This window comes from Ambystoma mexicanum, chromosome 6q, assembly GCF_040938575.1.
Source record: "Ambystoma mexicanum isolate Mex_15411 chromosome 6q, UKY_AmexF1_1, whole genome shotgun sequence".
NCBI classification, from domain to species: domain Eukaryota; kingdom Metazoa; phylum Chordata; class Amphibia; order Caudata; family Ambystomatidae; genus Ambystoma; species Ambystoma mexicanum.
In genome coordinates this window covers 457,837,502-457,862,883 of record NC_090937.1, presented here as the reverse complement: position 1 = coordinate 457,862,883, position 25,382 = coordinate 457,837,502, and the positions used below count along the sequence as shown (strand labels likewise).

Below are 25,382 nucleotides of genomic sequence, written 5' to 3'. Positions count from 1 at the left end.
AGTGATAAAGGAGGCAAGCTAGTGAGCTGCATCTTTAATAATAGGTGCTGGGCAAGAGTCATCTTGACAATTGGAGGGTTTGAGATTTTTAATGATGTTCTCTACTTCCCATGGGGAGAGTGGTGAGAAGCTGAATGGTTTAACAGGATGTGATGAGGTTGTGGTATTAAATGCTAAGTTGAGTGCAGGATCTGGGGTTATACTACATTTTTTTATATTGATTTTTGTTTGTAGAGATGAGACTTTATCAAGGAGAGCTTTCTGAATGTTATTGCACCAGGTGGAATCTGTGTTGCACTGGTCTAATGAGGCTATGGGTGACTCAAGTTCTTTAAGAATCTTAAAGAGCTCTTTAGTATTAGATTCGGCCAACAAGATACGATTGGGGGGCGTGGCTTGGTAGCCATGTAGTAGGCTGTATGTCCAGAGGGCTCCGTGATCCGTTAAATGATCCGTACAAGCGCGAGCTGCCTGGTGGAAGACTGAAGACCCAAATTAGCAGCATAAACGTAAGAACAACAAAGGATCAGGAAGCACGTATCAGCAGATCAATTGGATCAGCCAAACGTGAGATTTGCTACTTTGTGTCCGGAGTCGCATCCCGGAACAAAGGCAACAAGATGGCAGCGTCTCTGAAACAAAGGGACGCTTGAATGTGACCAGGGCATCGTAGGAGCGGGCACCCGTGAAGGAAACAGCTGATGAGCTGCTGAAAGCGGGACGGCTGCCGTGACAGCGCACGAACACGGGCCCATCAACAGAGGAGTAAACAGAGTTTGTGGACCTGAGCAGTGTTTAAGGGGCGTCCCTGTCTGCCTGGCGAGGAGGCCTGAGCGCACGGAGACCTGCGCCGTGTGGGCATCGAGGACTGTGTCAGGAATTGGGCTGGCCAGCTGAAGGAGACGGTGAGCCCGGCCTGCGGGAGGACCGGAGGGCACGGAGAGACATGGAGGACCGGTGCTTCCCCAGAAACAGTCGCCCTTATGAGCGTGCATTACGAATTGTTTGAGGTGGGGATGCCCGACGCCAACGCAGTGTGTCGGGGACTTGTGGCTCTGGAGCAGCACGCATCACGCCGTGCGGGGAAGGCAGGCACTAAGTGCTGCACTGCAAATAGTATTGGGCCGAGATAAGGCCGGCACGGGGGTAACACACGTGCGGCCTGGGAAGGATAGGCCCCCAGGACACATTCATAGCCGGGATAAGGTGACCCGGGCAGCGTGGGCATGCATTGAGGCAGCCAACATGAGGTTGCAGGGGGACTAATAGAGGCACGGCAGACTTTAAGTGTGCGCCAAAGAGCGGGGCCAGGAGCGCGCTGCTGGTGCTGTAGACAGCAGAGACACTTGGTGCCACGCTGGCAGCAGACTACAATGCGCGGCCCCACACCGTTTGCACCAAGTAGATTGCCAGAAATGAGATGAGCAAAAGGGAGCACAGTGGAGCGCCACCTGCACCTTAAAATGGGCCCAGAGGACAGAATGCAGTGATCACCAAAAAGTATGGTCAGCATACGAATTATGTAGAGCGGATGAACAAGGTGGTACGGGCCAAATACAAAGTGCACATAGGCAGCCCACGAAGGAAGGGTAACCTGAATGCCATGGTGCACGCAGCACCACGCTACAGAAATGAAACAGAGCCCCGCAAACAACGCAGGCAGCAGAGGGGTGCCGGCAGAGGCCCAGAGGCCATGAGAAGACCAATGACAAAGTGCTAAAACAAAACTGAATTGTCTCGGATACCTCCTAAAACCTCCAGACAAGAGGATTGCTGAAAAGGGGTGGCGAGGCGAGTATAGCGCCCCCCTGAGGAGACACCAATAACGAAATTACCAAGTGCAACCCGCAGTCGGCAGTGCGGGAGGACATGAGAACAAAAGACTGTAAATAATACCGCCTGGAAGTGTTGGGGGAGCGGATAAGCGGAGGCGGCAAGCAGTGGCGCATCATGCGACACTAAGGGCAAAAGCAGTACGAAAGAAGAGTAGCTTGTGACCAGGTTAAAACGCAACCCGGGAAGGACTAGCACTGAGGGGCATTGACACCTGCAATAACTGAAAGAACCACAGACTCTGGAGTATAAGCAGAGTGGAGCAATGTCAGTAAGGGGAGGCAAAGCCAAGGGCAAACAGCCCACGATGGACATTTTCGCTAAGGCACAGCAAACCCCCAGCACAAGGCACGGCAGCCACGTCCACAGACGCGGCTTCACCACGAGAGGACAACGCAATCCTAACAGCTATTACGGAACTGAAAACCTCATGGGGGACAGCAATGGCAGACCTGAGAACTGCTCTGGAAACTAAAATAGATGCAGTGGGAATAGAAGTTAATCTGCTGAGACAAGATGTGAGAGCACTTGCTGAACGAACGAGCGGCCTAGAGAGCGCAGTGAAGACCAACACGGATACCAGCGCAAGCAATGCCAAAGAAATCCACATACTGAAACAACAGGTGGCTAACCTGGAGAATCAAGCGGAGGAAGCTGAGGGAAGACCAAGACGCAATAACATACGCATGGTCGGCCTCCCGGAGGGAGAGGAAGGGCAAGACCCCACAGACTATGTGGAGAATATGATAATACAGGAAATAGGAGCTAACAAGTTCTCCCAAGGATTCACAGTTGAACGGGCACATAGGGCCTTGATGAGGAAACCGCAACCCGGAGCCCCCCCAGAGCAATCATAGCGAAAATTTTGAACTACAGGGTCAGAGAGAAGATTTGAGTTTTTTCAGAAAGGAGGGACGATGACAAGGTCTTCAGCGACCATCATTGCATATCCGGATTACACCATGCTAGTACAAAGGCAGCGCTATGTGTAGCTATGTGGCGATCAAAAGGAGACTGCGCACAGTGGGCTTCAAATACATGCTCTTGTATCCTGCGAAGCTCAAAATTCTCCACAAAGGCAAAGCACACTTTTTTGATACCCTGGAGGATGTGGCGACATGGTTGGATGCACACGGTTGTCCAGAACGTGATGGAGAGCAATCCCAGCAGGAACACGATAAGTGACCATGATGCTATCATAACAGATGGGAGGAGGGGGCAGCAGAGAGTAGAGACAATATAACTGGTAGCAAGGATGCAGCTAGACGAGGTATTATGAAGTAAGATTAACAAGTGCAAGTGACAATTGAGCACATGGGACTAGAATATAATTTGCAAAACATGAAGAGGGCAGCAATAAGTGTGCTTAATCTGATAAACACAATAGGAGTTACGAGACGGAGACAGCCTACCCACCGGGAATTAGAGTAGTAGGTCCGCCTTTGGGGCGATATCTCCCAGCTGAGCCGTGAGTACGGCAATTGCTGGAAAAGGGCTAGATGCGCGGGTGCCTGAGATCAAGGGATGGAGCTGGGCAATGGAGGTGGAAGGGTAGAGACGGGAGGGGATTGCAGTGTAAGTTGGGGCAGGAGGTAGGGGGACGGGGTTGGGGAAGTTAAGGGGCTGGGGAGTGTTTTGGGGTTGGGAAGGGAGGTGGGAGGGCGGTTGGGGAAGTTGAAGTGTTAAATTGGGGAATAAGCCTACATGTATTTAGGAAGGGATTACACTTATGAAGAGATGAGCGGGAATTTAATATGTTATGGGAGACCTTAAAAGAGTTACCTGGAATGTTAGGGGGCTCAATAGCTACTTAAAAAGGAATAAGGTTAGGATGTATCTGCGCAGGCAGAAAATCGACATAGCCTTGCTACAAGAGACTCACTTAACGCAAGAAAAGCTGGAAGTGATTTGAAAGAAGTGGAGGGGGACTGTTGTGGGAGCAGCATACTCAGCCTATGCCAGAGCGGTAATTACTTGGGTGGAACATCATGTCCCATTCCAGCTATTGCAATCTACAGTGGAGCCAGATGGGAGGATGGTCGTAATGAAGGGGCTGGTGGAAAACAAGGAAATATTTATTATAAACACAACATATGCCCCAAATCAGGACACAGCAGCATACTTCAAAACCCTACCCTATATAACAAACTCAGTGGGAGCTTGGGGGGGGGGGGGCGGGGGGGCAGTGATCTGGGGAGGAGACTTTAATTGTGTACTAAACCCGAAAATAGATAGATCGGATACCAAAATAGATAGACCCACTCCAGCTGCCAGGACATTGCAGTCACTGTTAGCAGATTCTGAGTTTGACGACGCATGGAGGTCACATCACCCGCAAGATAGACCATATTCACACTATGTAGCCCCCCAGAACCTACACACTAGGCTGGACTATGTGTTTGTTACACATGGACTAATGATAGAAATAGCACAGGCAGAGTATAAGGCGAGGGTCCTTTCCGACCACTCGCCACTGATACTAGTATGGCAATACCGACCCCCGAGAGCAAAGATACCAACATGGCGCCTACGAGCAGAGACGTTGAAAGACAATATTTTTAGGGAGGACATGAGAGAGGAAATAATAAGTTATTTTGAGATAAACACTGGCAGTGTAGAAACAGCGGGCACGCTCTGGAAAGCCTTTAAGGTGGTGGTGAGGGGGATAGCCATAGCTAAGTCCAAAGGACTACAAGGTGGAATCTTAGCCGAACTAAAAAAAGCGGAAACGGAGCTAGAAATAGCGTTGAAAAGGGGAGGTAATACCAAGGAAGATAATGAAGCAGTACTTAGGCTGCAACAGAAATGCGCAGGATACTGGGAAAGGTTATGCAACCTTTACTACAAAAAGTATATATAGAGAGACAGCATGCAGGAGGGGACAAACCAGGGAGAGTTCTGGCATGGGTATATAAAAGCGAGACTCCTAGACCCACAATTAGAACGATAGCGAAAGATGATGGGAGCATAGTAGACACCCAAGAGGGAGTTAATCAGGAATTCGCAGATTATTACCATCTCCTGTACGGAGACGAGGAGGAAAGCGACAGCAAAGAAATAGGAGAAACACTAGAGGATATTGGATTACCGCATATTAGTACGGAAGAGAGAGACGCACCGATCACTCTAGAGGAATTGGAGGAGGCAGTGAGGCAGCTACCCACTAGTAAGACCCCAGTGACTGGTGGACTCCCAAGCAAATTCTACAAAACGTATAAAAAAGAAGAGGTACTCCCCCCCGCTCTTAGAGATGCTAAATGAGGCATATTATTTCAGGAAACCAACAAAGTCCCTACGAGAGGCGATTATTATACCACTCCCCAAACCCAATAAGCCTGGCTGTGACTGTGGCTCTTACAGGCCCCTGTCAATGTTGAACCAGGACAGTAAAATATTAACGGCGGTCTTGGCAAACAGAATGAGGAGGGTCATCAATAATTTAATACACCCCGATCAGACTGCCTATGTTCCCAATAGGAACATATCCAACAACCTCAGGCGACTTCACCGAGTCATTGAACATGCAAACAGGGACACGGGCGAGATGGCAATAGTATCGCTAGATGCAATAAAGGCCTTTGACTCGGTCAAATGGCCATGGCTAATTGCGGCCCTGACCAATTATGGTATAGGACCAGGAAATCTCAAATGGGCTAAGCTATTATACAGCACGCCGCTAGCCAGCGTTAAGACAGGAGGGGTAATATCAGAGAGATGGCAACTCAGTAGAGGTACTAGGCAGGGATGCCCGTGGTCCCCCATGCTGTATATTTTGGCCCTAGAGCCCCTGGCAATATACATGAGGCAGCAGTATGACATAGGCATCACCATAAAAGGGGAACCACATCTAATTTCCTTGTACGCTGACGATATGTTGTTGGTTGTATTTACGCTATCCAGAAGAGAACCTCCAATATATCCTAGAAGTGATGGAGCGATTTGCAAAACTTTCAGGCATAGCTGTGAACCCCAAAAAATCTTGTGCATTTCCACTGGGCAGGTATAGAGGGATCCCGTTAGAGCAGTTACCGATCCTGCAGATACCATGGGAGGTCAACACGTTCCGCTATCTTGGGGTAGACATATATCACAAGGTGGAAGCAGAACATCAACACAATACAGAGAAAGCTGTTAAGAAAATTGAAAATAGCATGAAGTTCTGGGTGAAGCGCCCCCTGGCGATGATGGGATAGGGGGCAATGCTTAAAATGGTGGTACTGCCAAGACAGTTGCACTGTTTCGCGAACATCCCATACTTGATACCTAGACGATTCTTTGCCAGGTTAGACAGCGTATGTAGAGAATTCCTCTGGGATGGGACAAGGAACAGAGTGGCCCTATGGAAGCTACAGAATCCATATGAGAAAGGGGGCATAAAACTACCAAACTATGAAATGTATTACATAGGAAGTCAACTACAATATGTAGCTAAATGGCTCTCTGAGGAGCAGACCTTGGAATCCAGGCGGTTCCGACTGGACTGCGCCCCATTCTTATTAAAAGAAATGATGTGGCTGCCCAGGTCTGATATGGAAGGACGCCCAAGCATGATGATACTTGGGTGGGACATATGGCAGAGAGCATGTCAGTTAATGAAGAATCCATCCCCGTGCTCCCCGCAAGTTCCATTGGTCACTCTGGCTGGAAAAGAAAAGCAACTAAGACTAATGATTAGGAAGCACTGGGAACCGGTGGGGATAGCAATAATGGGCGATGTGTGGCGGGAGGGGAGTATACGGGACTTTGAGGGGCTGGTGGAGGAAACGGGGTTGCATGCGGGGCAGTATATCGCATACCATAGGGCGGTGCAGCGAATTAAAGTGACCTGATCCGAAGTAGTACTAGCAGACGAACCGGACGCCACCATAGACACGAAATATGACATAGAGGGGGGACATGAAACATCTAGAATATATGAGATGATGACCACCAAAGTGGGGAAGGAAGTGGTACAACTCAGACTGGACTGGGAAGAGGAAATGGGTGCCCCGATGATTGATGGGATGTGGGAAAGGGCCCAAGGATATCACAAAAAAGTGTCAAGAAATGCTAGATTGCAACAGATACAATTATATATAACTCACAGGGCGTATATGACACCCCAAAGGTAGCCAAATTCAAAAACGCAGGACGACAATCATGCCCCAAATGTAACGAAGAAAATGCCGGAATGGTGCACATGCGCTGGTTATGTCCAATAATAGAGATTTTGAGGAGAAATAACACATACGATGGAAGAAAAAGGGATCAAAATAGAGGTGGATACAGCATGGGCTTGCCTGATAGGAGGGTTTCCTAGACCACGTAAACTCAAGCATGTGAGTAAATTGAAAGATCTGGCGTATGTTATAGTAAAGAGAAGAATCGCTATGGGGTGGGAAGGCATGTTATAGATCAAGAATGGAAATATGGTGGAAAGATCTACAGAAATGGGCAGAGGCAGAAACCACGGTATGGCAGGAAGCATGCAATGGTGGGAGGGAGGAAGAGGCGGGAACCTTACTAGGTTGGAAGCAACTAATAGCTGAACTATAGATACGATTGTTGTAAGCATCTTTTTTGGAGAGGAATATAGCTTCTTTATAGATAGATGATGCAGTGATCAGGGAGCTTTTACTGGCGTCAGATGGAATACTTTTCCAATGTGCTTCTGCGTTTCCTTTTGCTTTGCGGAGGTCCCTGAGCTGAGGTGTAAACCAAGAGTTCAGATGAGGACGTGGTTTTGGTTTACGCAGTTTTAATGGTGCAATGGAGTTTAAAGCTTTTAGGATAGTAAGGTTGTAAGTGTCGACAAGGACTGTAGGGTTGGAATTAGATGATGACATTTTGTTAAGAAGGGGGGAAGATTAGAGGCAGCAGTTTCTCTTTAGTAATGTCCTTGTTGCGAGTGGGGATGGCAGGTGCTATGTTTGTTTAGGTACTTAACGAGGAAGCTTTGATGGTGAAGATTATTTTGTGGTGGTCAGACCATAGGCATTTTGTTACAGACAATAGGTTAATTGTACAGTTCAAGTCTGTTAACCAGTCGAGGGTACTACCCTTGATATGAGTAGGTTCCTGGATGTGGTGAGTGAAGCCTAGATCCGTGAGAGAGTTGGCTAAGTCAAGGGCAAAGGTGTCATTAGGGTCTTGGAGGCCGAGGTTGAAATCACCAAGTATTATAATTTGTGAATTTGGCTTTGTGTTGGCAGCAAGGATAGTGTATATATCCTCACTGAAGGGGGAGATAGCTCCTGGTGGCCTATAAATGAGGTGCATTAATGCTGTATGGTTAGGCGAGATAGCTAGTTTGACTGATAGCAGTTCAGCGGAGGGGATTTCCGAATATGGAATGGGGCTAAGGCAATGTCGCCGCTATTAGATTGATTGGTATTCCTGTCACATCTGATAATGGCATGGTTGTCTGGTATGGCCAAGGATAGGGTGGGGTCAGATGCAGCATGAAGTCATGTTTCCGTAATGGCAAGAAAGTGCAGGTCTTCCGTTGTGATGAAGTCGGCAATGTCAAGAGCGTGAGCTGGGAGAGACCTGGCATTGATTAGGGTATCTTTGATTGGTAGAGTTTTGGAGATAGTAAAGATACTGTCATGACTGATTGGGAGGATGTTTTGAGCAAGGGTCGTGGTGTTGGTAGCAAAGGTCGCATTGATAGGGAGATCCCGATTGCATATTGGTTTGCTATTAGTGTGTAGGTGCGAATGGTGGACTTTATGGCAGAATCTAGAGCCTAGTCTCTGATTTCTGAGGGGTGTGGCACAGGGCTGGTTAGGCGTTGGTTAGGATGCAAAATCTTGTACCCAAAGGGCTGATGAGTTCAGGTAAGGGTTGAAGTCCGGCATGGTGATTGTGATAGTGAACACTAAGTTGTGCAAATACAGCCTGGACGTGCGAGATGTTAGTGGTAGGTGGTGGAGGGAAGATGTGGGGTTGGTTCTGTTGTGTGAATTGTAGCTGAGCAAAGTTGCTAACGAACAGACTGTCTAGGGTAGTGAAGGAAATAAGCCAAGCTGCGAGTGGTATGTACAGTAATGGGATAAGCGTAAGGTATGACCAGGTAAGTTTACGCACTGTAATGTGTATTATGGTCATATAGGTGCTCTGAAGGAAAGGCGAGAAAGGAGGTAAGGCAATAAAACAGGTTGATGTCCCACAGGGGGGGGTTTATCAGGTAGCTCAATGTGGTCCAGTTCTGAGGCTAGAGAAGTAAGCTAGGAGCTGTGGCCTATGTGAGGTTAATGTAAAAGGTGCAGAGGCTATGTCTGACTAGGGATTAAACTAGATGTGGGATGTTAACCAAGGTGCATATTGTGATATGTAGTACATTTAAAACAAAGAGAAAACAATGTTATGCTCAAGAACGATGATCATAAGGTGAACACAAGTTTAGGTGAGAACACAGCAAAGGTTGCAATAGATAAGTCTATATGCATGTGGTCAGGCACTAAAGGTTAATTGTGGTAGAAGAAGTACGTATAAGGTTAGCAGAGAGGTTACATAAAATGATAGGCGATGAGAGATAGTCTGGTTGTAAACATACTGTAATAGATAGTGGCAATGTAAAAAGACACTGATCTAATGGTCAGTAAGAAAGGCTACTGATACAATGAGATAGGATGGTTTTGCAGCACGTAGGATAGTAATACATAGGAAGTACATTGGCAATACATACAGCGGTTATCTAGAGATAATGCATAAGGGATGAAATAATGAAATGATGCTGCAGAACGTGCCGGTTATGCAGTACTGGGAACGCAGTTATTTGGAACAGACTACGTAACAATTCAGGAGATAAGGTCCATGTGGTGAATAAAGGTCTTGAGAGAAATGGTCAAACACAGTTGCTGGTCTATATCGCAGGCGCAAACAAATAGTAAACAGTGCGCTAGCGGGCAAGTGACTAAGTATTACAATACATTGGACCTCATTACGAGTTTGGAGGTAGCCATGCTGCCATTACCAGCATGGCTACCTCCAAACCCGGGACCGGGTCCCGAAAAAAGGGAATTACCGGGCCTTTGAATCCTGTACATAGTGGAAAGTCTTTGGTTATTGTAGAAACTACAAGTAGCAAGAGGCCTTAGGGGAGGCTGGCATGAGGTGTCAAAGTGGCCTTACGAGGGTCAAGCCAACCCTCTTGTACAGTCGAAAACTTTGGCACGTAGCGGAAGCAAAGAGAACTATGTAAATGGGCAAGTGTGAACCCGACTGAGAAGTGCCTGCAAAATAGGGTAAAACAGTAACCCAAGCAAATTCATTGTGATGATAGAACTGTGTGAAGATTGATTGGGGGCTCAAGGAGAAGCCTGACTGAGAGCTTAAGAGAAAGCCTGACTGGGGGCTGAGACCCAGACTTGGGTAAAGGAGGAACTTAAGGGGTTGTCATGGTCATGAAGTCAGGGGCATAGGCATGCAGGGGTCGCATGCACAGGAGAGCTGGGTGGACACTGTCCTGGGACCTTTGGCGCCAGGCTCATGAACAAAAGTAAACAAGAACATCCATTTAACACCAAAAAGCTTTTATTATGGACATAGCACTTCAGATGCATTAACCTTGAACATTCCATCCATTAAGCAGCCCCAACTGTATTCTTGGGTGTGGCTGCCAAATTGATTGCCTTCGCACGTGCTCACTCTCTATGAGTGGCAGGGTGTGGCTGGTAAGCCGGCCCTAATGGGCATGCCCACGATCTCAGCTATATAAGCTGTCCCGATCCCCAAGACCGACACTTTGCGTTATTCTGCACTTGCAAGCAGCGTAACGCTCACCGTCACCTGAGGTCAGACCTACCTTTGAAGAGCCTGCTTCCTGGACATCCAGCATACTTACCAACTGGGGGAAGCTGTTCTTACCTGTACATCTCTTCGGCGAACCAAGTATTCATCTTTACACTTTCTGGAACACCGACATCTTCATCTTGGCACCGCAGCACAACACGCTCCATCGTCGACAGCAGCGCCTGCAAGGAAAAACAGAAGACAATGTTAGACATCGAAAAAAGTCAGTTTAAGGTTGCGCTTCAACATACCTCGCGCTTTTCCTTAAACCATCACTTACCTGCTGTCGAACATTGCGGTAGCATCCATCTTCCATCCGGCCGCGTCTCACAGCTGCATTGATGCCGCATTTCCATCTAAGGGAAGAAAACAGAAGAGAGACATTAATGCGGGCATAAATAGGAGCAACATATAAAGACATTAAACAGAACAAACAGCATCACAAGAACTCAAGAAAGACTGACCATGCAGGCTGCGACCAGAGGATGGAGTGGACATTGGATAGTGGATCTGGATGTTGGAGGGGGGAGGGGTGAGGGAGGGATGGGTTGGGCGTACTGCACAGTTATTGTTGTTGGGAATGAATTGTTAAGGGAGAAAGGGGGGAGGGGGAGGGTGGTGGGGGGAAGGGGCAAAGTTAGGGGTTGTTTTGGTTGTTACTGTTTAAAATGCTAATAAAGAGTTTAAAAAAAAAAGAAAGACTTACCAATCATAAGGAGAAGCATAGTCGCAGCTGGACTGGATTATCAGGGATCATTGAAGGAACTAGATCCATTCGATGCGCCCCTACCAGAACTAGCAGGACGGAGAGCTCATCTTCCATAATTCACAGGTGAGCTTTATGGGCCGGCGTATGCTCACAGAAACCGTACTTTGGGGTGAAGGGTTCGAGAGGTACAACAATCACAGATTGGCGCATTCACACACTTATCTCCACACAGGAGCAGTATCACCACGTACCACCACTCACAGCTTTTCTACTGAGGGAGAGGCCTGAAGGGGGTGATTCAAGTTCAGGGAGGGCTGCAACAGTGCCCCAACGCCTGCGTCCATGTGGTGAATAAAGGTCTTGAGAGAAATGGTCAAGCACAGTTGCTGGTCTATATCGCGGGCGCAAACAAATAGTAAACAGTGCGCTAGCGGGCAAGTGACTAAGTATTACAATACATTGGACCTCATTACGAGTTTGGAGGTAGCCATGCTGCCATTACCAGCATGGCTACCTCCAAACCCGGGACCGGGTCCCGAAAAAAGGGAATTACCGGGCCTTTGAATCCTGTACATAGTGGAAAGTCTTTGGTTATTGTAGAAACTACAAGTAGCAAGAGGCCTTAGGGGAGGCTGGCATGAGGTGTCAAAGTGGCCATACGAGGGTCAAGCCAACCCTCTTGTACAGTCGAAAACTTTGGCACGTAGCGGAAGCAAAGAGAACTATGTAAATGGGCAAGTGTGAACCCGACTGAGAAGTGCCTGCAAAATAGGGTAAAACAGTAACCCAAGCAAATTCATTGTGATGATAGAACTGTGTGAAGATTGATTGGGGGCTCAAGGAGAAGCCTGACTGAGAGCTTAAGAGAAAGCCTGACTGGGGGCTGAGACCCAGACTTGGGTAAAGGAGGAACTTAAGGGGTTGTCATGGTCATGAAGTCAGGGGCACAGGCATGCAGGGGTCGCATGCACAGGAGAGCTGGGTGGACACTGTCCTGGGACCTTTGGCACCAGGCTCATGAACAAAAGTAAACAAGAACATCCATTTAACACCAAAAAGCTTTTATTATGGACATAGCACTTCAGATGCATTAACCTTGAACATTCCATCCATTAAGCAGCCCCAACTGTATTCTTGGGTGTGGCTGCCAAATTGATTGCCTTCGCACGTGCTCACTCTCTATGAGTGGCAGGGTGTGGCTGGTAAACCGGCCCTAATGGGCATGCCCACGATCTCAGCTATATAAGCTGTCCCGATCCCCAAGACCGACACTTTGCGTTATTCTGCACTTGCAAGCAGCGTAACGCTCACCGTCACCTGAGGTCAGACTTACCTTTGAAGAGCCTGCTTCCTGGACATCCAGCATACTTACCAACTGGGGGAAGCTGTTCTTACCTGTACATCTCTTCGGCGAACCAAGTATTCATCTTTACACTTTCTGGAACACCGACATCTTCATCTTGGCACCGCAGCACAACACGCTCCATCGTCGACAGCAGCGCCTGCAAGGAAAAACAGAAGACAATGTTAGACATCGAAAAAAGTCAGTTTAAGGTTGCGCTTCAACATACCTCGCGCTTTTCCTTAAACCATCACTTACCTGCTGTCGAACATTGCGGTAGCATCCATCTTCCATCCGGCCGCGTCTCACAGCTGCATTGATGCCGCATTTCCATCTAAGGGAAGAAAACAGAAGAGAGACATTAATGCGGGCATAAATAGGAGCAACATATAAAGACATTAAACAGAACAAACAGCATCACAAGAACTCAAGAAAGACTGACCATGCAGGCTGCGACCAGAGGATGGAGTGGACATTGGATAGTGGATCTGGATGTTGGAGGGGGGAGGGGTGAGGGAGGGATGGGTTGGGCGTACTGCACAGTTATTGTTGTTGGGAATGAATTGTTAAGGGAGAAAGGGGGGAGGGGGAGGGTGGTGGGGGGAAGGGGCAAAGTTAGGGGTTGTTTTGGTTGTTACTGTTTAAAATGCTAATAAAGAGTTTAAAAAAAAAAGAAAGACTTACCAATCATAAGGAGAAGCATAGTCGCAGCTGGACTGGATTATCAGGGATCATTGAAGGAACTAGATCCATTCGATGCGCCCCTACCAGAACTAGCAGGACGGAGAGCTCATCTTCCATAATTCACAGGTGAGCTTTATGGGCCGGCGTATGCTCACAGAAACTGTACTTTGGGGTGAAGGGTTCGAGAGGTACAACAATCACAGATTGGCGCACTCACACACTTATCTCCACACAGGAGCAGTATCACCACGTACCACCACTCACAGCTTTTCTACTGAGGGAGAGGCCTGAAGGGGGTGATTCAAGTTCAGGGAGGGCTGCAACAGTGCCCCAACGCCTGCGTAGAGACCAGGTGAGCGTAACAGGGGTCTAGAAAAACTTTCTTTTGGGAACTTTGTTGAAATGGGAATGTGAGCCCGACAAAGTGATCCCGGGAGAAAGACAAGGCAAGTGAATCCTGCATTGGGGGAGAACCAAGTAAACAGTGTATTTTGGCAAATATTAACCCGACTGAGAGATGCCTGTGAATTAGGGTGAGCAGTAATACACCCATAAACATTGCAATGACAAGTGTGAACCTGACAGAGGGATGTCCACAGTGAGTGGCTGGTCTGAACCCGACTGAGGGAGGCTAACGTTGAGAGAAGGATCGGAGCCCAACTCAGGGGGATCCAAGGGTGAAGAGTAATCTCCCGACGTGAGGATTAGCAGAAGGAACTTTTGTTTTGTTGTGAATGGCATATCAGGCCCTCTGAAGCAAGAGACTTTGCATGAAAGATGTGGACACAGAAGGTCCTAATATTGAGAAAAGGAACTGCAACCTCGTGCCGGAGAAGCCCAGGAGTGTGCTGTGCTCAAGAGTCCCGCCTTGTCCCGTGCTAAAAAGATGGGGAGGAGAGACCCTGGCCATAAAATCCTGACTTATCTTGTGAACACTTCTTTCTTTTCTTGTGAACATTATCCCACACTCTTATCGAATAGCGGTAAGGATTGGCAATACTTTTTTAGTATAGGCCCTGTTTATTTAACTAGACTCCACAAGGACTGTATTATCATTATTATAGTTTTATGGTCGGAGCTTGCTCCTATCTTAGATTTAGGTTTAGATTAGGTGTTTATCTCACCTATTTTTACAGTTTAATAAACACCCTTGAATTGTTATTACTTTTGTCTGTCTTACTATGATACCATGCCTTCCTTACATCCCCGTTCACCAGGTTCATCCTGTTACATTTATATCTCTACTGGGACTGCTTTGGCCCTTGGGATTGGCTGGGGACGTTAGGCATTTTTTTTGGCCTTTCATTCCTGGTTTGTACTTCCCCCAACCAATTTTCAAATCTGCTTATCTGAGTCCTTGTATTGGGTCATGAAGCAATTCTGCTCATCTATGAGTTCAGCAACTTTATATGTGACCAGAGCATTGCTGCCATCTTGAGTCCTTCTTTTGAGGGTTTGGGCATGTACGGTTTTCCACAGTTGCAGAGGCAAAACCTTCAACGTCATACTGCCTCTCTGTTCAACCACAGGGATCAGGGATGCCATCTTCTTTTCTTTCCTCGATGCGCGCAGACTTCACACTATTTTGAAAACCTTGTCTTTCAGACTGGGTCAGATTAACACTTTGCCCAGCAAAGTTTTACTCTGGTGAATTTGCAATAAAGTCTGCTACAGCTACACTTTGGATGTTAGTGAATCAGCGCCCTGACATAAGATTTCATGGGAGATTCATGCTGGAGTTCACCTAGGAAACCCTGATGGATTGTCTCGGAGTTAATTTAAGGAAGGGATCTGCAACATCCCTGGTGGGGGAGCTGTAATGCTGCAGCTTTGTGAGGGTGGCGAGTGTGTGGTATCCCAATCTTTCCAACCTCTGTGAGGCTGATGGACGGTGCCAGCCTGTCCCTAGTGTATCTCTGCTTCCTCCCCAACATACCTGGATGGGGAGTTCAACTGACTCGCCATAACACCAAGATGCTGGGTTGTCAGAATGGAATGGAGACTCTGATTTAAGAGAGTTTTGGGTGGAAATCTGAGGAAACCTCCAGACACTTGCCAGTCAGACACCTACATTTCTTGGCTTTCATATCCATGTAGAGAGCATGGCATCTGAGCAGTTACAAGCACTTAAGGAGAAAAAAGTAAAAGCAGCTGATATGTCACTGAAATCTACGTTTAGTTGGAGAGTCATTGCAGTTGAAGATCTCAAAGTTCTAGTTGCTTGGCTGTTGGCCACACAGTTAAGCATTTTGGACCATTCTGATATATGGGATACATTACTCACCGTAATCATATTTCTGATGCTTCTATCTGCTTAGATTCACATGCTGTGCACAGGCCGACATCTAGTGGAAGCTGCAGAGTATTACAGTTTGTTTTTCGAAACTCGAAAATGGGCGTCGACACAGGGCTTGCCAGTAATACTAGCCCTAGTGTGACATTCACTGTACCCATGATCCCTCACGCGTCTAGGACCCTCAGATTGTATTTTTTCTGACATGAGGTAGCGCGAGTACGGATAATCCAAGCAGATAGATAGATGAGACTACAAGCATCCATGCGCTTTCTCTCAGAGGGGAGGAAGGGTGGGTCGCATGTGAATCTAAGCAGATACAAGCATCAGAAATACGATTACGGTGAGTAATGTATCCCTTCTGAGGCTTGTGGAATCTTCTTAGATCACATGCTGTGCATAGATTAGCGAGCAGTGTTAGAAGAAGGAGGTGGGATGTGAGAAGGGTCATGAGCAAATAAATGTCTTAGAACCGCTTGTCCCACTTGAGTATCTGTCTTGGAATGGGTGTCAATGCAGTAGTGCTGAGTAAAAGTGTGAATAGAGCTCCAAGTAGCTGCTTTGCAAATGGTGTTGAGGGGTACATTTGCAATGAAAGCCAGAGTGGCCTCAATGCCTCTTGTAGACTGGGCTCTTGGCATGAAAGGCAGAGTTTTATCAGAAAGAGTGTAACACAGCTGGATACAGTTAACAATCCACTTAGAGATGGCACCTTTAGAAACGCGATCTCCCTCTCTGCCTGTAGCTACGGAGACAAACAGCTGATCTCTTTTCCTTAGCGGTCTGGTTTTGTTTACATAGAGGACCGCCCTACGCACATCTAGGGTGTGTAGTTTCACCTCAGCCGAGCTATGTGGGTCTTGGAGGAAAGCCGGAAGCTTGATGGACTGGTTCACGTGGAATTTAGAAATAAACTTAGGTGAGAACCTAGGTTGTGTATGTAAAACCAGTTTATCTTTATGAACTGTAAAGAATGGATCCTGCATGGACAGAGCCTGAATCTCACTGACCCTTCTTAGAGATTTTATTGCTACTAAGAAGGCCGTCTTAGAAGTCAGGTGTTTACGACTGCTTTTATGCATGGGTTCGAATGGGGGGCCCATGAGTTTAGACAGCACCACGTTAAGGTCCCATCCTGGTGGTGGGTTTGAAATAGGAGGGTGAAGTCTCTTTACTCCTTCCATGAAAGCTTTAACCACTGGTATCTTCCACCACAACACCTTATTATGGGATGTGGTGTATGCTGACAGCGCTGCCAGGTGTACCTTAAGTGAGTTAAATACCAGTCCTGCATCCAGCAGGTGGAGCATGTATGTGACAATTGTGGAAGGAGTGCAATCAACTGGGTTGACTTGCTTATTCTGGCACCAGATAACAAATCGTTTCCATTTGTCAAAGTAGCAATGCCTCGTGTTTGGCTTCCTAGATTCATTTAGGATGTCCATACATCTCTGTGGTAATTTGAGATGTCCGAACTCTATGACCTCAGGAGCTATGCTGCTAGGTTCATTGAGTTGGGTTGAGGTTGCACTGTTTGAGCTTGGTGCTGGGACAGTAGGTTGCACCAGCCCAGGAGTTTGATGGGTTCGCACACCGCTAGTCTGCGTAGGTGTGGGAACCACGGTTGTCTCGCCCACATGGGAGCAACTAGGACGAGCGTCATTGATTCTCTGTTCATCTTGTTGACCACCTTCCTGATGAGAGGTGTTGGTGGAAAAGCGTACACAAACATCCCTGAGCAGTTCATCCACTTGGCGTTCCCCTGGGAGTCTGGCTGGGGGAACCTGGATGCACATCCTGGGCACTGTCCCTTTTTGCTTGTGGCGAATATGTCTATAGTGGGGAAACCCCACTGAGAGAAGATATCTTCTACGATTTCTCTGTGTAGACTCCATTCGTGTTCCTCTGGGAGGGGATCTCTGCTCAAAGCATCCGCCAGAGAATTGAGATCCCCTGGAACATGTTGAGATGACAGGAAGATCTTCCGTCTGAGTGCCCATATCCAAATTTCCTGGGCAAGCTTGGACAGATTTGGCGAACGAGTCCCTCCTTGCTTGTTTAGGTAAAACATGGCTGTAGTGCTGTCTGTCCGGATCTACACTGACAGATTCAGCAGGTAGGGCTCGAACGCTTGAAGCGCTCTGAATACTGCCAGAAGCTCTAGCAGGTTGATGTGATTCTTGGCCACTGAGTGAGACCAGAGACCCTGAGCTGTGTGGTGGAGGTGGTGAGCTCCCCACCCTGTCAGGCATGCATTGGTTGTGACTACCGCCTGTATCTCAGGATCGTAAAAGGGTTTCCCCTTGGACAGATTTTCTCTTGTCCACCAGTGAAGGCTTTGTACCAGTGTTGGCGAAACGACCACTAGATCGTCCCACTGACCACTTGCCTGAGACCACTGTTACAACCATTCCTGCATGGGACGCATGCGCAGGCGCGCGTGGGAGACCAGGTAAATACATGACGCCATCATGCCCAGCAAACGCATTGCTTTGCGTACCGTTATCTGGCGACCAGCCTGATATTGCGGAATGTGCAGCAGTATATTCCGAATTCTTTCCTCTGATGGAAAGGTCAACCGCTCTTGAGTGTCGAGGATAGCTTCTAGGAACTGTTTGGAGGTGCTTGGCACCAGACTTGACTTCTTCTCGTTTATTGAGAAACCTAATTCGAAGAGGTCGTCGATCGTCCTTTGAATGTGTGTTCTGCAAATTACTGGGGTCTCCCCCGTGATGAGCCAGTCGTCCAGGTAAGAGTACACCGGGATTGCCTCCCTGCGTAGGTGTGCTGCCGCCACCGCCAGTACCTTGGTGAATACCCTTGGAGCCGAGGCCATCCCGAATGGGCAGTACCTTTAACTGGTAGTGCCGACTGTCCACCTTGAAGCGCAAGTACTTTCTGTACGCTGGGAACATGGAAATATGAAAATAGGTATCTTTCATGTCCGATGTTGCCATGTAACCCCCATTTTTTAGGAGGGGGGATTATCTTTTGGAGAGTAGTCATGCAAAATTTTTGGGGCTTGACATACTTTTTTGCAGGCCGTAAATCCAATACTAGGCGCATTGTCAAATCATTTTTTGGCACAAGGAAGTAAGTTGAATAAATACCCTTGCTTACCTGTTGTCCCGGGACGAGTTCTATCGTGTCCTTTGCTAGACGATTGACGATCTCTTCGAGGAGGATCTTCTGCTGGTCCAAATAATGTATTCTTTGTCGTGGAGGGTGGTTTTGGGGACGCTCTAACAGTTCTATGCAGTATCCTGCGAACTCTGTGGACAGCACCCATCTGTCTGATGTGATCCCTTCCCAAGCTTGGGTGAAGTTGGAAATGCGTCCTCCTACTGGGGATGCGTGAGAAGGGACCCTGAACGGAGAGTCACTGTTTCGCCTCTACTGGGGCTGCCTCTACCTTTACCACGTCCTCTCTTATTACCTCTGCTATAACCCTGGGTAGACTGCTGACTGTTGTTGTTCCATTGTGTACCCTGCCCCTGGGAATAGTTAAACCCTCTCTGAGAATTTTGTCTGCGTGGGCGACGAAAATTGCCATTCCCTCTCTGGTTTGGGGGTTTATTGGTTAGTTGGCCTAGGGATTTGAGTGTCTCATACTCGTCCTTGGCATTTTTCAGCGCGTCCTCGACCGCCTTTCCAAACAATAGATCCGACTCCACCGGTTTATCTATCAATGATGCTTGGGTTTCAGCTTTGAACCCAGACTGTCGCAACCAAGCATGCCTTTTGATAACAGTACCTTCTGCTATCAATCTGTCGGCGTTATCCGCGGCATCAAAGGTTGCTTTTAATATGCAACCGGACACGGCTCTTCCTTCCGCCGAAACTCATGCCAATTGGCTTTTTAAGGGTTCTGGGGCGGAATCTATGATTGCCGTGACTTCTTCCCACTGGTGGCAGTTCTAACTCGCCAGCAGGGTGGTGGAGTTGGCAATCCTTGCCTGGTAGGCGGAAGTGGAGGCTACTTTCCTGCCCAAGCCATAAATCTACTTGCTCTCCTTGTCGGGAGGAGCTGCCGACGATGACAAGGGTGTTCCCGCCCTCTTACGGGTGTTTGTAACTACCAGGGAGTCTGCTTTCAGATGCCCTCTTATGTACAGTGGGTCTGTTTGGGCTGCCCTGAAAAGCTTCTCAACTCTGGGTTTTACCGCCCTAGTGAGATTGGGATTAACAAGGGAAGGGTCTATCCTTCTTTGTATTGACTTAAGGATAGGGATGGCCTGGGCAACAGGTCTCCTTTCTCCCACTAACTCCTCGGCAAAGTCCCTCTCTTCCTGAGCACCCTGGGCGTCAATGTGGAAGTGTTCTGCCACTCTGGACAGCGCTTCAAGAGAGGCTGGTTGTCGACAGGGGAGTCGGTAACCGGGGGTTCTTCATCTACCGGGGAATCTAGCCTGTAGGTTTCTGGGTTGTCCTCCTCCTCCTTGTCATCCCCATAGTAGCCCGTCCCAGTTTGTTCTTCCAACATGCCCAAATATGGATTCTCACAAAAGGATGGATCTCCTGGATATTGAGAATAGGGCTGTATACTGAAGGGGTCTGAAGTAGGAGCTTCAACCCGGGACTTCTTACTTGGGGGTATAGGATCCTTAGAGCCTGAGGGAGTTGACCCATCGGGGGTAAAAGAGAGAAAGTGTTCAGGGTTTTTGGCGTAAAAATCTGCCAATGATGACATCCTTGACATGACTGTCTATGTCATCACTACACCATTCTCTTGAACTGGGAATTATTCTTTCTTGGAGGCCTTTCCCGGTTTTAGCTTGACTAGACCTACTGGTTTGAACAGGGGTCTTTGGGATAACAGAAGACCAAGACTTGTCCATCTGTTTATGTGGAGTAGAATGTTTTTGAGGTGTGGAAAAGAGACTGAGACTCTTCCCCTGTTTTTCCCCTTCCCCGTGGGTGGAAGAGGGTTTACCCTGTTTTTTCGCCCCTTCAGAGCCTTTCGACACCTGGCGCCGAGGTTCGGGGTTAGTGTCCCTACCTCTGGAGTGTGGAGGTTGGGACTCGGGAACAGCCGTTGCGTGGCCTGTTGACGCCGACTCCTGGAGTGCGGTCTGGGGATAGAGGTCAGCTTCGTCTTCCGACGATCGAACCTCAGTTACCTTGGGGAGCGAGGCACTCTTGGCAACAGTGGATGGTTGCCTGGAGTCATGTGGCGATCTAGATCGAGAACGCCCAGAGGACACCGATTTGGACCGTTCTCTATGTGCCTCTTTCCGAGTACTCGACGTGCGCGTCGAGTCTTGGTTGGACTTCATGTGTTTTGTGAAAGTGCTGTGGGTAGCGCTTGTGTCGCCAGGGTCTTCCCCATAGCTGCCCTAACGGACGACCTTCCGAGGTCGGGGACTTGCGCTTGGCTGTCAATTGATGCCACGTTGCCCTTGCCGTCCGAAAGCACGGCATCGCTGCCATCGCCGAAGGCGCCCTCTGCTGCCATGGCCTCTTGACGCCTGCCGTGGTGGGCCCAACGCTTGATCCAACGGTCCTTGAGTGTTTTCGGTTTGAACCTACTACACGCTCTGCAGTTAGCCTCAGGGTGGTCCCTCGGTAAGCAGAGATTGCACGTGGCGTGTCTGTCAACCCAAGGGTACTTGCGGTTGCACTTGGGGCAAAATTGGAAAGGGGTACCCTCCATACGCACCTTGTGGCAGCGGGCTAATAAGAGTAGGAATATATAAGAATGTACCTATATACCAAAAGAGTGTAGAGTATGTCCACCCCCCACTCTCCCTACTTGCAGGGCCGAGGCCAGAGGCCTCTCGAGGTCCGGGGCCTTTCGAGGTCCGGACCGAGGCCAGAGGCCTTCCGAGGCACAAATCCGTCGTGCAGCTCTCGACGATCGATTCTTTCTCCGGGCCGGCGTCGAGTGTGGATGTTCGGTGACTCGACGTTGGGGTGGAGAAATGGGGAAATATAACAATATTTTAGCAAAAGTATGGCTAAGGCCAGGGAACTCCGCGGAATGCTTTGGACCAGTATGGCGGAAAAAAACAATCTGAGGGTCCTAGACGCGTGAGGGATCATGGGGACAGTGGACGTCACACTAGGGATAGTATCACTGGCACGCTCTGTGTCGACGCCCATTTTCGAGTTTCATAAAACAAACTGTAATACTCCGCAGCTTCCACTAGATGTCGGCCTATGCACAGCATGTGATCTAAGCAGATTCCACAAGCCTCAGAAATATATATCACCTTATGGGTGAGGCATAGTGACTTTCCTATGTCTTGAGAAGCACCTTTCAGTTTTGGTATGCAGTCAAATCTGAAAAGCCTATGATCAACAAAAAATTATATCTCAAAGTTCTACTTGCCCGGTTTTAGTCCACACAGTCAGTCAAGTATGTTGGACCCTTCTTTACTATCGCCTTATGGTAAGCCATGATTTTATGGTAATCCTTGTTTACAATGGCTTTGGTCTTTAGTTTCGATATGCAGTCAAGTCTAGAAACTCAATGATTAACCACAGATTAAACATGAATTAAGACAACCTCCAAGACGAAAGACACTTCAGCAACTTCAGCTGGGAAAATATGAGGAATGGCCCCATTCCCCCCTCCCCCCCCCCCCCCCCAAGTATCTTTGCCGCCAAATGTTTAGTTACCAATCGAAAAGTGACCCAAGAGCACTGCGTATTTATGTCCAAGTGGAACAGAAGACAAAGTGTATGCAGACAGCTAAAAAATGGAATACAACATTTTGCTAAAAGTTTGGGTAGGTGGGAAAACTCGGTAGCGAACCAGACGAGGACCTGTTGTAACACCTCGTGTGTGTTCAAAAAGTACTTTTTCAAAAGTGTTCCAGGTTCTTCACTAGGCACGAGAAACACAATGTAGACTATTTCTTAGTGTTCCTTAGGCTCCAATGAACTCCCATTCAAAATGTGTGAAAAATATCCATTGCATCTATGTTAGTGGTCTTGGCGTGTCAACGTGGGGAAACATGTTTTTTAGCGGTATCACAAACATTTCAGATAAGTCTCCACCAGAAATAAAATCATCGGAAAATTGACAAAATCAGAATAAACAGTGCAACAATTAATATACAGAATGAGCACATACTTTTAAAAGCCGGTCAAATAGAACAATCCTGTTTAGCTGGTACTCTGTATCCCTTTCCCGGATGATCAGTGGAAGGGTGGCTGCGGCAGACAGTTCATTAGTGCTGGTGGAATGGGGTAAATTAGATTGGCTGCATTAAAGACATTAAAAAAAAAAGAATAACCAGGTTAGGCTTTTCATTTAGAGAGAAAGCTAAACTAATGTTGAAGATAAAGGCTTCTACTACAAGTCAGACATCATCAACAATGTGAATTTAGAAAATAAAATGAAAACAACATTCTTTCTATCCCTCTGTTAGCACAAAGGACATGTATGTTGCTGGATGAACTTTACTTTCCTTTCTTGAGCACATATTTTGTAAAAATACAAGTTGAATAGAGCTTTCAAAATGTTTGTTCATATTTAATTGTAATCAAACTCTTTCCTCTAGCACCTAGGAATACCAATGCTAGTGCTTCTTAGTGTAGTCTGGACAGGTAGACCTCAAAGACACAGAAAGACAGGTTTACGAAAGTGGTCATCTGGATTTTGGTGTTTTAGCATACTAAATATTTGGTGAAAAAATAATCACATATTGTCTGCATAGTTTTAAACGGTCAGTGCATCACTGACAAGGACTTAATGAAAAACTAGGAATGGGAGAGATTGAGTAATTGTAGTGTGCTATACAGTAGATTGAAACATTCATAAGAGGGAAAGGAATAGTGAAAGAAGGCGCAGGGTTGGAAAAGCCATGTGTGATTTGTTGTTGGAATATAGGCTTATAGGCTCATAAGAGAATATGGCTAGATGCCCCTACAAAAGACTCCTATGTCACAGCAAGCCTTTTAAATAATTGATTTATGTCCTGGATGCTTGAAAACAGGTGCTTGACTTGATATGATATGTCTTTAAAACACACATGTACACAAGTGTTTCTAAGCGCGGCAAGACAAGGGAGGGGAGGGAACGAGGGAGGGAAGACAAGACAACAATCTTACTCATCTCTTTACACAAAGATCACACAGGAAGCCACACTGAATATGGTTGAAGAATTATTATTAAGTAAGAGAAAAGAAGGAATGACTCCTAATTTGTTCATATGTGGTGTACAAATATGTCAAAATAAGGAGGGAGGAATCCCGGGGTAGACACTTGATGACACCTAACGTCACTAGTGTGTAGTTCTATCTGATCCCAGGTAGGATAGACCAGAAAATAGGAGAAATAGAACTAAAGTTGAAAGGACCAGGGAAAAAGGTTACAGTGTACGCCAAAGAAATACAGCCTTTAAAACCCCCAAATTTTTAATCAAACCACGAAATTAAATTGTAAACATAAGTACAAAAACAGAAGTAAGTTACTGTGTACAGTTTGCAATTGGTACGCACAAGTTCTAATTCCAGAGGGCTCTGATGTTATGCAGATATGGCCTTGACAGAAAATGTTTTTCTTTAATAATACCTTCTATCAACAGATTCATGGAACAGACATGGGATCAGCTGTTGCTCCGACACTAGCCAATTTATATGACGAGAGCCTAGAAAGAAGCAAAATCTTAACGATTGACAATCCATTTAAAGACCAAATTAAACTTTGGAAAAGATACATTGACGGTGTGCTAAGGATTTGGCACAGAGATGATAGTTTGCAATCTTTCTTTGAATGGCTTAACAGCCAAAATCATTTTCTGCAGTTCACCAATAACAGCAGTAAAGAGAAAATAGACTTCTTAGACATTATGTGGACACTGAGAATAAAAACGTGCAAGTTAAACCGTTTCACAAACAAACAGATAAGAACTCATTGCTTACTTATAATAGTTTACACCCTAAACACCTAAGTGATCATTTACCTTTTGGTCCGTTTTTACGTATAAAACGTAATAGTACCAACAAAGTTGAATTCAATACCGAAGCACTAACATTGAGTTACAACTTAAAGGACAGAGGGTATCCAAAGAAAATCATCAAACGAGCATTCAAGCGAGTCTCTAATAATCACTACGGTGCTCTATTAGAAAACCACCACGTGAAGAAGAACAAAGAAATTGTTTTCGGAAGTACATATAAATCGAAAACTAATCAAATCAAAAAGAATTATATCAAGAAATTGCCATATTCTGGCAAAAGGATCGAATCAAGTACAAGCACAAAGGTGTGCATATAGAAGAGGCAAAAACCTTGAAGAAATTTTACATTTAACGATATTTCAGAATGGAATATGAGAAAACAAACCATTACAGAACAATGGAGAATGAGTAAACCTGTTGGACATAGTGCATACAGGAGCTGCAGAAGTTGCGCACAGACCGAGAGAACAACTGTAATAGACATCAGATTAAAGCATCCATGGCATTAACCTAGTTTTACAAACTGCAATACGATGTGGGTGATCTATATAATCTGGTGCCCGTGTAAGAAAATCTACATAGGAAAAACAGAATGTAAAGATGAGACACGCATAGGTGAACACAAGAGCTGCATACAAAATAATACACTTACAGCCCCGATGGTTGGTCACTTCATTGCAGCCAATCATAAAAGCGAAGCACTAAAGTGGTCCGTTAAGAAAAATCAATTTTACTAATAACAAGCATTTAGATAAAAAGAGATTAACTAAAGAAGAAATGTGCTTAATTTCTCTTACCAACAGTCACGTGACAGAGTTGAATGAACACACGGATTGG

The 25,382-nt window shown here is 46.8% G+C and overlaps 1 protein-coding gene across 11 annotated transcripts in view; it reads right to left on the bottom strand.

The window, feature by feature from the left end:
• The window catches only part of TBCK (TBC1 domain containing kinase), a 2,754,978-nt gene that overhangs the window by 1,625,836 nt on the left and 1,103,760 nt on the right, over positions 1-25,382 (bottom strand). For all 11 annotated transcript variants that reach the window (XM_069630931.1, XM_069630933.1, XM_069630936.1 and 8 more), the window contains one exon: positions 22,715-22,844. In XM_069630931.1, coding sequence (XP_069487032.1) covers positions 22,715-22,844 — 130 coding nt within the window. The remainder of the gene's footprint in view (positions 1-22,714; positions 22,845-25,382) is intronic.